This window comes from Mytilus edulis, chromosome 9, assembly GCF_963676685.1.
Source record: "Mytilus edulis chromosome 9, xbMytEdul2.2, whole genome shotgun sequence".
NCBI classification, from domain to species: domain Eukaryota; kingdom Metazoa; phylum Mollusca; class Bivalvia; order Mytilida; family Mytilidae; genus Mytilus; species Mytilus edulis.
The window spans coordinates 33,156,881-33,173,652 of record NC_092352.1 but is presented as its reverse complement, the minus strand read 5'-3'; the positions used below and the strand labels follow the sequence as shown (position 1 = coordinate 33,173,652).

General features: G+C 33.6%; 1 protein-coding gene across 1 annotated transcript in view; it reads left to right on the top strand.

The window, feature by feature from the left end:
* The first annotated feature begins 948 nt into the window (after nucleotides 1-948).
* LOC139488178 (mitotic checkpoint serine/threonine-protein kinase BUB1-like) overlaps nucleotides 949-16,772 on the top strand; it is a 36,462-nt gene continuing 20,638 nt past the window's right edge. Inside the window, exons 1-7 of the mRNA XM_071273626.1 lie at nucleotides 949-1,177; nucleotides 8,959-9,018; nucleotides 9,548-9,692; nucleotides 10,370-10,566; nucleotides 14,257-14,405; nucleotides 15,836-16,020; nucleotides 16,386-16,465. Coding sequence (XP_071129727.1) covers nucleotides 1,044-1,177; nucleotides 8,959-9,018; nucleotides 9,548-9,692; nucleotides 10,370-10,566; nucleotides 14,257-14,405; nucleotides 15,836-16,020; nucleotides 16,386-16,465 — 950 coding nt within the window. The 5' untranslated portion in view covers nucleotides 949-1,043. The remainder of the gene's footprint in view (nucleotides 1,178-8,958; nucleotides 9,019-9,547; nucleotides 9,693-10,369; nucleotides 10,567-14,256; nucleotides 14,406-15,835; nucleotides 16,021-16,385; nucleotides 16,466-16,772) is intronic.

The following is a 16,772-nucleotide window of genomic DNA, read 5'->3' as shown; positions in this document are numbered from 1 at the left end:
TAGCATGCTACCTGAATATTTTTTCTTATTGATAATATTATACAAAATTATGATATATATCATTTTGATCAGGGAGGAGTTCACTATCATTCAAGGTGCCATCATTCAATAAGTTTGAAAATTTTTAAATCGCCCGTGCTGGTTTTTTTTTTAGTGTGAAAAGCTAAAAGAAAATCAAATATTTTTTGGGGAACATTTTATTTTAACTTTGAATTTAAATGATTCTTATTTTAAGTGATCATGTAATAAAATATATAAATGGTAATTGTAGTCCATTCATTAACAGTAAATTACACACTTCCTTCTTATTGTTATTCTGTCATTGTCATTAGCATCAGCCGGGTATTTCTTAGAACTTTAAAATGTATATTCACTTCCAACCAATATTCGTTGTTTATATTAATCGATTTCAAATCAATCGTTCTGGTTTTATTAAAATTCAAGTATAATAAAACTTTTTAATGACCTTTGTATTTGTTCCCTTGGAGGACAATATTTAATATATAAATATATAAAAATATATTTTGGTGGGTGGACAATATTTCATACTTTTTCAGTATATTCTTTCCACTCGAGGGACAATATTTCATGGCAATGGACATTATTTACTACCAAAATTCGACAGGCACTTGTCTCAGATCAAACATTTCCTATATACCATAATATAACACAAGGTGTTATATTCAGGTAGTCGAAGTATATAGGATCATATAGAAATTTTTTTTCTGAGACAAGTGCCTGTGCAAAATTCTATGAAAAACTGTCCATGTCTTACAATAGCACTAAATTATACGTATCATTTACAGATATCTGTGTTTTAATTAATCACTGTAACGTGTTACAAAGCAAATAATTAAATACAAAACACAATCTCAAAAATACAACAACAAAAAAACACCATAAATAACCGGAAAAATATAGTGTCCCTATCGTCTGTATTCTAATTTTACAAATCTTAGAAGCGGAAGTGCGCATGCCAGAAGGCGGAAATTTTGAACAATTTTTGTTTTGTTTTGAGGGACTGTTTTTTCTTCTTCTTTAAAATGAGTGAGGAGAATGAATGGGAACTCAGTAAGGAAAATGTGCAACCAATCCGCCAAGGGAGACACTTTTCAAATCTTTCAGCGTCGCTGCAATCATCAGAAGACCAACTGGCACAGATAAGAAAAGAGAAACAGTAAGCATGATAAAATTTATAAATCCCTTTTAGAATTCTATAGCCTGAGCTATTTTCCAAATTTTGCCAACCTTAGATTGACATCAAAACATTGATGCATGTCTTTGAAATCTGACCCACTAGCTTACCACCCTGGCCAAACTTCCCATTTGCATCAGCAAGGCTAGTCAACAGGTCAATGTCCTCTTTAAGGTACAGTATTCAACAATCGATTGATTTCGACAAGAGTTGATTTTTATGCCCCACCCAAGATAGTAGAGGGGCATTATGTTTTCTGGTCTGTGGCTTCGTTCATCCGTCTGTGCGTCCGTTCAGGTTAAAGTTTTTGGAGGGTGGTAAAGGGTTATTTTCGTGCAACGTGACCCCCGTTTTTTATTTGACGTTCAGTCGTGTGCAAGACGGGTGCCTCGTTCAACGTGTTCTGCTTATTTAATTTAATGTGCATCGTGATTTTCAAAGTCTAATTTTGCGTGCTCGGTATTTTTCAAATAAACTTCAAACACTTGACAGGGATCGTCAAGAAATACTTTTTAAAAACAGTAAACCAATTATATCATAAATTTGTATACTAAATCGGGAATATCAAGTAAAACAAAGAGTTAATATATACAAGAAGACAGTGATTCAGTCACAAAAGGTTCACATAAAAGTATTTATTTTTCGTGCAACGTTCATTACAGAAATTATTTCACGTTCCAATGGCGGATCCAGAAATTTTCATAAGTGGGGGCCCACTGACTGACCTAAGAGGGGGCCCGCTCCGGTCACGCTTCAGTGATTCCCTATATAAGCAACCAAATTTTTTTCCAAAAAGGGGGGGCCCGGGCCCCCTGGGCCCCCCCCCTAAATCCGCCTCTGCGTTCAACGTGAGATACATGTAATGTCTTATTTCACGTTTTTTTCGTGCAAGTACCCCCCCCTTTACCACCCTCTTTTTGGTCAAGGTAGTTTTGGATGAAGCTGAAGTCCAATCAACTTGAAACTTGGTACACTTGTTGCTTATGATATGATTTTTCTAATTTTAAAATTAGACTTTGGACTCCAATTTCACGGTCCACTGAACATAGAAAATGAAAGTGGGAGTTTCAGGTTAAAGTTTTTGGTCAAGGTAGTTTTTGATGAAGCTGAAGTCCAATCAACTTGAAACTTAGTTCACTTGTTGCTTATGATATGATCTTTCTAATTGTAAAGCCAAATTAGACTTTTGACCCCAATTTCACAGTCCACTAAACATAGAAAATAAGAGTGGGAGTTTTAGGTTTAAGTTTTTGGTCAAGGTAGTTTTTGATGAAATTGAAGTCCAATCAACTTGAAACTTAGTACACATGTTCCATGGAACATGGAAAAGGATAGTGCGAGTGGGGCATCCATGTACTTTGGGACACATTCTTGTTTCTTCAGGTTTTAATTCAATTCAATTAAAAAGAATGAATTGAACAGACACATTAATGATCGATTTATTCAACAAATCTTTAATGATACATGTAGATACAATCGATAATGATTGAACATTGTTTGTCGCTTCAATGAACTTAATCTATTAATGATGGAGACTCGATCATAACGATTGATACGATCGATAACGATTGAGCAATGTTTGTCAATTCAATCAACTCAATGCAGATGTGTTATGACAAAGACTTGATTGTAACGATTGAAGGTCATATGTCGAATCAATCAACTCAATGTGTTTTGATGAAGACTCGATCGTAACAATTGATACGATCGAGAAAGATTTAACATTGTTTGTGGATTAAATCAACTCAATGCATATGTGTTATGTCGAAGACTCGATCGTAACAAACGAAACGATCGATAACAATTGAATGTCATATGTCGAATCAATCAACTCAATGTGTTTTGATGAATACTCGATCGTAACGATCAATACGTTCGATAACGATTGAACATTGTTTGTTGAATCAATCAACTCAATGTGTTTTGATGAAGACTCGATCGATACGATCGATAACGATTGAATGTCATATATCGATTCAATCAACTCAATTTGTTAATGGTAACTAATATGAGGCAGGCATTACCTGTAAATGGGGACGAAGTCTGTATGAATAATTTTTTTGTAACTTAAATATTTGTTAAAAAAAAGAAACGGAAATACCGTAACGTTTCCGATTTTGGTTCTGTTGTTAGGGATTTTAGTTGTGACGTTATTTAAATTATGACGTTATATGTAATGTAAACAAAGAAACGCTATCACCAGGTAACGTTTTTTCATATCAAGGAATTATTAAAAATGAAATTGGTATTGCGCGTTCCTTCCTATTTTATACTAGACTGATAAATATATATTTTACTCAAAGTTTCATACAAACGAGACCGGAAAAAGGAAGTACATTGTACATTTCTGCCCAGGTCCGGGATTTCAAAACACGACAAAAAAAATTTGAACGATTTTGAGTTCATTAGTACAATGAAAAATTCGGGAAATTTTCCCGTATTTTTTTTTTTATTGAATTTTCTACTGTTATTGGGGACTCCGTCCCCATATTATAAATTTTATCAATAAAGATAAACAAAATAAGTTGTATTACTGTATTTCCCACTTCAGCACTGATGGAGATAAGCTCTATGAAAATAATATTTGTCAGAATGGGTACGGACAGTGTTCCAGCTAGGATTTGAAAATAGAGGGGCGCGTTTTTAAAAAGGGCACTTTAACGCTTTCTCACTGAAAAAAATGAAATACTTAATATTACCACATAAAGACATATTTTTAGCAAGCATGTAGCTATGTTAAATAGCTATTATATACAAGTTTAAAAATCATTTATTTAGAACATACAAGTTAAAATCAAACTGATAGCAATAATAGACATTACTATATTCCTTTCTCTTTCAGAACTACAGATTTTTTCAAAGAAGAGTTCAAATGCAAATAAATATTAAACAACAATGGAAAATCTTCTGTTTTTCTTTTTGAAGAGGGTTGCACACATTGATCAAGATTTATTTCAAATTTAGTTTCATCACAATTTAATTTTACAGTTAATATTTTTGTTAATGTCTGTCATGTCTGTGTTTTCAAGTTTGCCCTGTGACTTGTCTTTATCAATTTGACCTGAGAGAATAGTTTCTCCACCTCTGCTGTACTGAGTGGTTGTACATGTCATATTGCAACACTGAATAGTTTTGCAACAAGAGGGTACATAGATAATAGGTTTTTATCCTAATGACAAGGTGAATGAAATAGCTCTAACAGATTAGATAAGGGACTTTCAAGTGCTCCATACTCGGCGGAATTTACAATAGAAGAACAATTGCGATATTTGATAGAAACCTTTCTTCTGGACTTCTCGATTTTTCATAAAAGTAAAGAATTAAATTATTTTTTTTACTTTTGATGGTCATTATTCTTGAAAAAAGATGTAATAGATTGGCAAGTCTTTGATATTTTCTTCTTGTCAATTCCGAGTTGGTCAATTTTTCTTTTTTTCGTCGGCATTTTGCGTGTTGACCTATTGGAATGTTTCTTTTTAAATGAACGTTATTTTATAAATAACAAATACAATAGAAATGAACACCTTTCACATTTATTTTATAAATTCTATTTTGCATCGTCAGGTGTTAAAATAATCAATTCATTTAACTTCCATGTTTGGTGCTTCAGGGCAAAGGGATTAGACAGGGTCCTATATTTCACCTGATTAAGTAATTGACTGTAATCAAATAGGTGATTATATACAGGTAACAAGTGTCAACAATTTTAATCTGTTGTCTTAATTAAGTGTGCGTATAACATGTATAAAGAACTCAACAAAATGGCGACGATATGAGGAAAAAAGATGGCTTTTTAAACTTTTTTTCCAAAGGGCACAGAGGGGCGCAAAATTTTGGGGGCGGGGCGCGGCGCCCCTCCATTTTATGCTAGCTGGAACACTGGGTACGGAGATATTAGTATTGTAAACATAAAATGTACACACAATTGAAAAATATACAAAAGTTGAAGCATAGGAATTTGCTGTTTCAAAGACTTTTAACACTGTTAAAACATTTTTAACATTAATTCAAGTTTGAAGAAGGTTCACAGCACCAGTTTCAGGAGAGAAAAATATGTATGTGACAAAAATGTATATTGTAGTAGCCAGTTTATGACAGTAGTATATATATAGAACATAAAAATGAAGAAACTGAAATGAGTAAACCTACATGAGAATTATTTCTAAATTATTATCAAATGAATATTAAAGGAAAGAGAGTTTAATGTGCCTGCTTGTGCTGTAGTATGTAAAGATATGCCGGCTTAATTGCGCCTATACAATTTTTTTTTATAGCTGTATTAAATATAAGCCATATAGTGTCGTTGACAGAATTGATGTGCCTTCTTAATAAGCGCCATAGGCTGTGTCAATTTATCACCTAGCACAGAAGTCTATGTTATTGTGTCAGACTGAGGTTAGGGTTAGAGTTAGGTTTAGTAAGACTGTAATAATTACGGCTTCTAGCACCATAGGCTGTGTCAATATGCCGCCTAGCGCCGTAAGCTATGTTATTGGATCATACTTAGGTTAGGGTTAAAGTTAGAGTAATAGTAAGACTGTATTAAATATGCCGCCTAGCGCCGTAGGCTGTTTCAATATGCCTTATAGCACCGTAGGCTGTGTCAATATGCCTTATAGTGCCGTAGGCTGTATCAATACGCTGCCTAGCGCCTTATGTGTATGTTATTGTATTAGACTATGGTTAGGGCTAGAGTTAGGGTAATAGTAAATCAGTATTGATTATGCCCTCTTAGGCGGTAGGCTGTGTCAATATGCCGCCTAACGTCCTAGGCTATGTTATTGTGTCATACTAAGGCTAGGGTTAGAGTTGGGGTAATAAAAAGACTGTATTGAATATGTCATCTAGAACCGTAGACTGTGTTGATGTGCCTTCTAGCGCCATAGTCTGTTTGCATATGCCGCCTAGCGCCTTAGGCTATATAATTGTGTCATTGTCAGACCAAGGTTAAGGTTAGAATTAAGGCAACAGTAAGACTAATAAATATGTAATCTACCGCCGTAGACTGTTAATGTGCCTTCTAGCGCCATAGGCTGTGTGAATAGGCCGCCTAGCGCCGTAGGCTATGTTATTTTATCGGACTACAGATAAATTATCACGTTGTGATTGGTTAAACGCCGTCACGTGGTGACCCCCTATGAGACCGTATGGGGTTAGTAAGTTTCATAGGGGGTTCATGACGTGTTAATGGTGACGTCATCTATTGATGTTGTTGTGTTTCATTGTTTATTTTTCAACAAAATGCAGCAGAAAAAGTCTAGCGTCCCATAAATTCGTTATACGGTTAACTACTGACCCTCTACGCATCCATAGAGGGTGAATAAAATTCAGAGGGGATTCGGCCTCCGGCCTCACCCCCTATGGATTTTACTAACCCTCTATGGATCCGTAGGGGGTCAGTAGCGAACCATATAACTTATAGTATCTACATGTAATTGTGTTTAGGGTTAGAGTTATGGTAATAGTAAGACTAATAAATATGCCATCTTGCGCCGTAGACTGTGTTGATGACATCAACTTGATGTGCCTTCTAGTGCCGTAGGCTATGTTTATATATAGCCGAGCGGCAACGTAGGCTATGCTATTGTATTAGACTTAGGTTAGTGTTTGATTTAGGGTTATAGTAAGACTGTATTAAATAAGCCTTCTAGCGCCGTAGGCTGTGTCAATATGCCACCTACATGTAGTGCCGTAGGCTATTTTATTGTGTCATACTTAGGTTAGGGTAATAGTAAGACTGTATTGAATATGTCATATAGCGCTGTAGACTGTGTCTTTATGCCACCTAGCGCCGTAGGCTATGTAATTGTGTCAGACTCAGGTTATGGTTAGAGTTAGGGCAACAGTAAGACTGTAATAAATATGCAATCTACAGCCATTGACTTGTTGATTTGCCTTCTAGCGCCGTAGGCTATGTCAATATGCAGCCTAGCGCAGTATGCTTTTTTCTTGTGACATAATTAGGTTAGGGAAAGAGTGAAGGCTGTCAACATGTAATAAAAATGATTAGACTGCATGATCCGTTTTTGTGTCAATATACCTCCAAGCACCGTATGTTCATTGCTGTGTGCTTGAGTTAATAGTATAGTAGAGTTAAAACTAGAGTTAAAGTTAGGGTTATAAAAAAGAAGATGTGGTATGATTGCCAATGAGACAACTGTCCACCACAAAAGACCAAAATGAGGGTCGTAATTGGGGTACATTCATGACAATAACAGTAAAAATTCTTGCAAAATGACGTTCATGATTATTTTTGGTGCATGACAATAAAATGTACACTTTTCTTTTAGACGATAAACAAATGGTCTGATTTTGACGAATCATGATATTTTTTTACAAAATAGTGGTCACAATAATCATTTGAAACCTCTGACGAATCACTATAAGGATATTTTGACGAATCACAGTAAACTTTTAACCAGTTTAACGCTATCAGAAGCCAAAAATTATATCTTGACGCCTGATGGTTAAGGGCATTACTACATTACCCTCCAATATTGCAATATTTTGATTGAAAATTGGATTTTGCATTATTTGTTCATCTTGTACAAGTATATGGTTATCTGGTTATGAAATGATTTCAATATGAAAATATAGTTGTAGCAGGGAATGGTGTTAAATAGATGCTGAGCCATAGCTCATAGGTCCTTATGATATTTTTTACCATTTGCAGACAACATGAAAATGTATACATCATATAGGTTTGCAAATTGTCAAAAATATCATAAAAACTGTATGTGCTTTGTTTTAAATTGTCATAATTTTTTCTTTGCTATTAACAACAATATTGCTGTCCCACAGACTGGAAAGTATAACTCAATGTGGATATCAGTATCCCAATCCACATTAACAGTCATTACAACTGGAAGGACGTGCTGGGTCAGCTCCACTTTATGCGCTATCTACGATGCGGGTTTACTGATAGATGGTTCAACAACACACTACTTTCGATGACAGAAACCAATCCAATGCTGCATGTAAAAAAGAAGACATGGTATGATTGCCAATGCGACAACTCAAGAGACCAAAATGACACAGAAATTAACAATTATAGGTCACTGTATGACCTTCAACAGTGAGCAAAGCCCATACGACATAGTACGTTTATAAACTTGTTGTTTTGCGTAATACCCACGTTAGCATATGGTCCGTAACACCCAATATGGACATATTATGCCGACTGACATCCGAGGGTCTGTATTGTAGGTGTTGGATACAATGGACCATTATTTCAGTGCCTTCATCTTTGGTCCTGATAATGCTTCCTGTCATCGTTATTACTAGGTCCGAGACTCATCGACTAGTACTCTTGTCATCGTGATAATCAGGCTGCCAAGCTAACCAACCTGGCCCTGAATGGAGCCCAGACGAGAAAAAAAACCAGCAAAATAGTAAACAAACCAAACAACTACTCACGAAAAAACCAAGGTGGCCGTCTACCAAAATGGTGCCTTCCATCTGTTCCTGACCAACTGTAGAAAATATTTAAAGCTCACCAAACAATTCAGACACAGAGCCAACAGTGAGACTCAGAGGGCTGTAAAGCCAGTCAAGGTTGTTAAACACTTCCATCATCATAACTGAATGTTGAAAAATAAAAAGTTAACGATTTTGTTTAAATTCACTAGTACAATGTATATTGAGTTTTCTACTGAAAAGAGGATTTCATTGTCTAATGTTTGACAGGATAATGAGGTTTACTTTGTAAATTTATTTAGATTAACTTATCATGTTTTATATATATATATATATTTTAATCATAGACAATTTGAAGATGAACTCAGAACATACAGTGGAGAAGATCCCTTGGAAGTTTGGTATAGGTATGTAAAATTAATACATTGAAATTTAAAAACAGAAACATAGATTCTTTTTCATTGGCCGAACTATAATTAATGCATACAAGCAGGCTTATGCTAACTGATAACTAGTGCAAAGAATTCGCTTTACGGTCCGCCACTTTGCTTTTCCCAACTGTCAATAGCCTCATCTAGTGGCTCTGATATCCACAAGAGTCATTTTAAAACTAACTGATGTTCTGATACAAATATAATTGGCAATCCCATATCCACATTTAAAGTAACATTTACAAAGTTTGATTGCCTTTGCAATGAATCTATAGTATCCATAAATGTAAATAATTTCTTTTTTATTATTGTTCATCTTACAGGTCTTAAATTAAAATGTTATTACAGGTTATTAATATACATTTTGATATACGATCCAAGATAAACGTAAAACCATGTCTCTTCAAATTGAAATAATTCAAATATTTTGTCAAAATGGTTTTGGGGAGGGGACATTTACCATGGGGAAACCCTGTTATTTCATAGCTTTTTCTATGCTTTTCAGATATTTGGTCTGGACAGAACAGAATTGTGTTAAAGGTGGAAAAGAAAACAACCTTGAAAAGTTATTAGAGAATTATCTGAAACAGTTTACAGAAGAGAAAAGATACCATAATGACCCTCGATATGTGTCAGCATGGATTAGATACGTAAGTTTGTGTATAGTTTATTACCATTTATGAGACCTAATCTACATTTGAGATCACCCCTAGTTTTTTGGTGGGGTTCATGTTGTTTATTCTTTAGTTTTCTATGTTGTGTCGTGTGTGTTGTTGTTTGTTTGTCTTTTAATTTTTAGCCATGGCTTTGTCAGTTTGTTTTAGATTTATGAGTTTGACTGTCCCTTTGGTATCTTTCGTCCCTCTTTTGTAAGACTTGTGACACTAGAAATGTCTCCTTCATATTAATGGCCATTGAAGTTACTGATACTGTGTATAAAATGTTATATACCATCAAACTTATGTATGTCATATTCAGTTTCATATGGAAAAGGATTGAAAAAATATCCCCTTGAATTTGACAGTTGCAGGAACTTAAGCCTACATTTCATTGCTTTAAAAAAATCTGATCTTGAATATATATCTTGGGTGTTACAAAGCATCATGATAATTCATCATTTTCATTATTTATTTGGTGTTTCTAAAATTATTTAGAAAATGTAAGAACTAAGCTTTTTGTAGTCATTATAACATCTAGAGGCAGTCGATTATAGTTCATTGACCTTTCAAAGGTACAAATGATCACATTTTTTAGAACATTAAAAACAAAAAATGCACAATTTTTCCTTGATAATCAAATAATTTTCCTTATTTTCTCATTCTTACAGGCAAATATGTGTAAAGATCCTTCCGACATATTTAATTATATGTTTGATCAAAAGATTGGGAATGAACTTAGCTGCTTCTATGAGTCATGGGCCTGGATTCTGGAACAAATGGGAAATACTAAGAAGGCCAATCTAATTTACCAGGAGGGAATTAAAAGAAGATCAGAACCTATGGACCTTCTTGAAAGGAAATACAAGTAAGACTTCAAGATTTTATGTTATTTTGATTAAATGAGTTTTATATATAAAAAAATCCCATCCCTCTGATTTTCAACTAGGTATACTTTAGCTCAGTTGGATTTTATCCTCCTCACACACCCACAGTTACATGAGTTAAGAGTGAGCACATGCTTGGACAAACTTCATTAGACCACATGTAGAAACAGTTTAGAGAATTAGAGAAACAGACAGATCAAGTACATAACTTCCTTTTAGTTTTAGATGAAAATACAACATGTACTTCTCATCATTCAAATTATGCATATATAATAATAAATCTTGGAGAGAAAAGTAAAACTTTCTTAATTAATATTTTCATTATTCCCCTTAGAATCCCCTAGCTCGATAAAGTCAGAGTAATAAGTATGTGGAAATTGAAATTTAGATGGAAGGTTTGGACCACAAAATAAGTTTATTCCTAAAAAAAATTTTTTTTTTAAATCAACCTGGTTTACACCACTTTATTAAATGTGTATATAATTTACTATTTCACTCCTTTTAAAGTTGAAATAAATATTTGAAGGTGTGGTTTGCTTTCTTTGTTTGTCTATCATGTCTATACGTTAGCATTCAGATGAGTACCTCACTCAAATTGAAATAAAGACAGCATTCAAGTAAGGTCTGTTTCTTAGGTAATAATTGCATTCTACTGTTTTCATCATATACAGTACGCCCAAGGAGTTTGTAATCCCAAACTCCATACTCCGATATTTTTCCTGGTGTAACACCAGGAAACTCCGACATCCCTCCAAAAATTCTCGGAGAAATTTGGGAGTATTCCCTCCGACTTCCGCGTAAATCCGCTACCTTTTGTTTATTGTATTAGCGACATCTCTCCCAGTCTGGTGAGACGCGGTGTGACACCAGGTAATTAATTGCCCTAATCCGTCTGATCTATGCCGGCACGCGACAGTCAAGGTATGTGAGATTTCTAATGTAATTAAACAATTGTATTTCCTGTCTATTGATTATCAGGTTATATCTGATTGCTTGAAACAAATGAAAGATTAAAATAAAAAGCAAAACGTTGTTGTTAATTCTTTCAATTACTCTGTACAATTTAATCAAGTTTTTAAACAACTATATTTGATTTTGACTTCCGTTTTTTTTATCAGTAAATAAATATTTAATTCACTAAAAGAGATATAATTGTGCAACAATAAACGGAGACTAACGCTGAATAAATGAGGGCAGTTTAAAGAAAAATTACACGTCTCAAAGTTTTTTATACTACAAGTAAAAAAGAAAATATTATTCCTTATCTGTTATGCTAATAATTCTACGCCATTTCCATTTTACGATTACAAAATAAAAGTTTTAAAATCCAAAACGCTGTTGTTAATGCTTTCAATTGCATTAAAGTTTTATAAAAAAAATCTATACTTGATTATGACCTCGTTTTTTATTTATCGGTAATTGATATAACTTACGAAAAGAGACATACTTGCGTGAAAATAAACGGAAACTAACGCTGAAGGTATAAAATGTGAGCAGTGAGTTTAAAGAAAATTACGTGTCTTAAAACTTGTATATGCAAGTAAAAAAGAAAATACTATTCACCATTCGTTATGCTTAATAAGTCTACGGCATTTTCTCTTCACGATTAGCATTACTTTAGGATATAATACATTTCGGCTACAACAGGAATACTTCTATAGCTGCATCAACTCGTCGTTGCATAATATTCATTTACACACAATGAATTTAAACCTTTGTGTTGTATTTAGAACAGTTATCTTTAAATATTTTTAAAACAATTAATTGCCGTGGGAAGACGACACGCATCTCAGTGATCAACAGTGCGTGATTGAACTTGAACTGGACTTCGCTCACAATATTGAATGCTAAAAATAGTGACATCAATTTTGTCCACGAGATTTTTATTTGACGGGAAATAGTATCATGTAACAGTAAACTCAGGTGACCTTTCTGGATAACCGTGGGAAAATTCATGTAATGATTGACATTTGTGTGCGTTAAGATTGAGGCTCTAGAAGGTCCTTTTACAATTGATTAACCGGATTCTAAATTGTATTCCTTTTCTGAATAAACGAACATCAGCCTTTTATTTATACGTTTCTCAGTCAACAGAGGACATAAACCTGGACATTATTTATACTTCCATAGTCAACACTATACATTAATGGTAGATGAAAACAGGATGCATGTCGTTCAGTTCCTGATGGGCGTTGGTAGAGATCCTCTGTGAAAATGTGTCGATCGTAAAAATCCGATCCACATTTTTTTTTACATATTTCTTTCTTGTACGATATAATTTCATTTTAATATTCTATAGTATAAATTGTTGAAATACTTCTTTTTATATTTCGCCGAGGACTTTTAACGAGCAGTAAAATACGGATTGCGCCAATCCAATTTTATTTTAAATAATAAAAGATCAATAACAGATCATAACAGATAAAAAAACACATGATTTTATTTCTTCATATAATTAAATAAGGTTGTGATGATTGTGTTGTGTCTGGGCGGGGAATTATCTCAGTATTTATGAATATAGGGCTGCCACATTGCATACAAAACTATTTGTCACTTTACAGTTTCTTTTTTAAATTCAAATATTTCAAGTCGGTAATCTACCGAGGTAGTGAAACATAATATTTTACATTTCAAAATAAATTGAAAGTAACAGAGTTCACTTGTTGGTCCGATAAATTAACTCTAGGGTTTGATTTAGATTGGACAAATTACCGTAAAAACATCATTTTGTTTTAAGCCAGTTGATATTAATTATATAATATTGAACTATTAATGAACCGGATATTCACTGAGTAGGTCATAAAAGGTTCTAATTGTGGTAAAATCATCTTTGTTGAAACTTTGTTGAAAAAACAAAAATTATGACCTGATCGGACTATAATGAAAATACTAAATAAGTGTTTTATTCGTATTTTTATACGTTTTTACGTTTTATTTAATATGACAATGACATGGGCATATACATACAAGAATAATTATCTTATTTTAAATAAAAATGTCACACTTTTATCTGACAATGAATGGACATTTAAATAACGTATTTTAAAGCACACAGGTGCAATCAAGATCGATTAAATGTACAAAGGTAATAAATCTGGCTAATCCGATTATGTTGTCACGCGTCATTAATTTTCAGTTCATCCGATGGGCAATAAACCAATTAACAGCCACGCGGTGTTGGGAGAGAATCTTTGGAGGAAATTGGGAGTAGAATCCGTGATTCGCGGTGTCACACCGCTACACTCGGAAATCGGTGATAAAAGTTCGCGATTACAAACTCTCTGGGCGTACTGTATATCTAATATATATAGAATTGCATTAAACTGTATGAAAGAATATGCGAGGATGCATGTACAGAAAATTTGTAAACATATGCACTACCTTGGAACTATGGCAAAGATATTACTAAATTTTATACAATTTTACAGTAAAAAAATCATAATCTATCTAGTTTAATTTAAAGTTTGAGTGAGTTTCTTGTGGTTGTCAGATAGAAATGAAAAATATTTTGAGGTGTAGTATAGTTGTGACATTTACTGAGAAAAAGATAAAGTCAATGAATTACTTTCTTGTTATATTTTGTACTTTTTCTTGGTCATGTAGCTGTGATATAAAAAAGAATGCACATGGTCATGAGAATACATATTAAAGATATAATGATTTTTTTTTAGCAACTTTCAAATGAGGGTAGCAAGAGGCCTAGCAGGTAAAATAATGGATGACGCACCAGAAGAATCAGTTGAGAAAAGGGCAGCACTTGGGCAGCTCAAAACAATGAGTAGGAAAGTGCCAGTGAATAGAGCAGATAACACAGCACTAAGTAAGTCATATAGGCAGAGTTCTTGAAAAGTGGTGGTCTGAAGGTCCTGACTACCAAAATTTCCAAAGGACCAAATCCATTTTGAAATTTTATAATAGAAATAATAGCTAGTACTTGCAGTTTTTTTTAAGCAACCCCAGGAAAAAAATATGAATGCTAGATCTCTGATACAGAAGGATCATATTCCAAGGGTGTCCATTTAGAGACATTAGCATCATACAGTGTTCTAGGATTCCCATTACCCGTTACCCGGGGTAAGTGGATTAGGACAACGGGTAAGTCATTTTTTAGCCTTTGTCACCCGGTGGTAAGTCAATTTTCAAGTTCGGGGAAGCCGAAAAACTCTTGAAATTTTCCGGTCCTCTTCAATTTTCCCATATCTGCTTTTTATTTTTATTAAATCACGAGAAAAGACTTTGATAAAAGATCGAAGATTTTGTCGATGTCTATCGGCGCTTTTATTCAAGCACTCGTTTACTAGGTGTAATCAAGCGCAAAAGAGACCACATTCTTCTCCTATCATTCTAAAAGTCGGTCACGGTGTCGGTAAAATCGGAAAATCCGGATTGATAACTGGTGCTTAAATCGGGACATAAACGATTTTTTTTCTTGTCATTGGAGGAAAATAAACTTACAGTTGCATTTATTATAGCTCTTAATAAATGACATAGTTATAACTATAACATATTTGTCAAATTTAGTAAGAAATCGTTTTTTTTTAATTTTGTACAAAATTCAATCGTATCCGAATCCAGCTTTGTTCAGTAAATTACAATATTCAAAGTTTCATGAGTTTGCATAAGTTTGGATTTACTTCAAAAAGGCTAAACGATATAAATCAAGCATCACCCCCACCAAAAAAGCCCAAACTTGACAAAAAGCAGAGAGACAAACTGTATGATGTTGAAAAAAGGACCAGGGGGTATGCTTTGCGCCGTCCGCATTGGTTGGCGGATTTAACTTTTAGATGTGGGTAAGTAATTTTTTTATTGATCTTACCCGTGGTAAGTCAAGGTGCCAAAAAAATCCTAGAACACTGATCATAATCTCTCAATGTCTTAACTTTAAAGAAAGCTTTTAATAGAAAGCTATTGTTTAAATATGAAATTTGCTTTAGTCTAGAATTTAGTTTATTGAAGGACCTTTTGTCTGATTTTAAGATACTCGTTGAAATGTGAAAATATTTGAATTAGCTCTCACCGTGATATGGCCTTTTTGTGCTAATGCAACATAAAGCAAACAACAATCAATCAATCAATTTAAATACGACATGCACAACTTGTCTAGACTCAGAAAAATGATTTTAAACTATACTAAGATCATAACAACTGTGCAATTATTACTTCAAATTATTACCACTTAAAATTGAGTTATTAACTTATCATTAGAAAATTCATGATGTTTTAATTTTTCCTTCAATTTATCAATAGAACCCAGAGGCCTTGGTCTTCAGTCTATAAAACCAGCACAAGTTGGACAATCATTTCAAATATTTAATGATGAGAATCAAGACCCATCATTGCCAGGGCAACAAGGGGACTGGTCTGATGTTCCTACTAAATCAGCTGTCAATAAAGAAAATGAAAGAAAAGCAGGAGTATGGAGCAAAGCTAAGGTGAGATCACAAAGACAAGTGGATTTAAAAAAATAAAAATTTAAGTTGTAGATAGAGAAAGGTGAAGAAGGTAAATATGATCACATGCTGTATATCGAACAACTTGAATTTTAATTATACCCAAACTTAGCAATGAACAGTTACTGCTGAAGTCATTTAATGTACCTTTTGGTTGTAGTTTAAAAAAAATATAAAATGATTGTTAGTTGGGAGAGCAAACTGATGTTTTTAATTGTTATTTGGGAATATTTTTCTTTTTAATCCAATCAACCTTCTTAGCTGACGACACTATTTATAAAACTATTTTGTGAAAATATGAAAATGTTTTAGACTTTCTTTCAAACATTTGACAATCTGCATTGTAGATACCATGCAAAACAGTGGCACCACCGCCGACACCATCCTTCACACCATTTATTGACGAGACTGCTGATCAACCAATGGCGTAAGTAATTTTTACTTACCTAATGTTTACATAAGGGACAGAAATGTCCAAAGATTTGATTCGTTTATAGATATAGTAAATAAGTTATTGACAAATTTCCACTAAACTTCATAGCATATCTATCATGTGAAAATAAATTTACCTAGTAATGTAAGATTTTAAGTGGTCTTTAATGACTGGTCAGTCTGGTCTCTCAAATGTCATTTTCATGGTTTGTTGGTCAATTTATGTTTTTGTGATTTTTACACCATACAACACTTCCATACACCATGTTGACCTATAATATCTGAGAAACTAAAAGAAAATA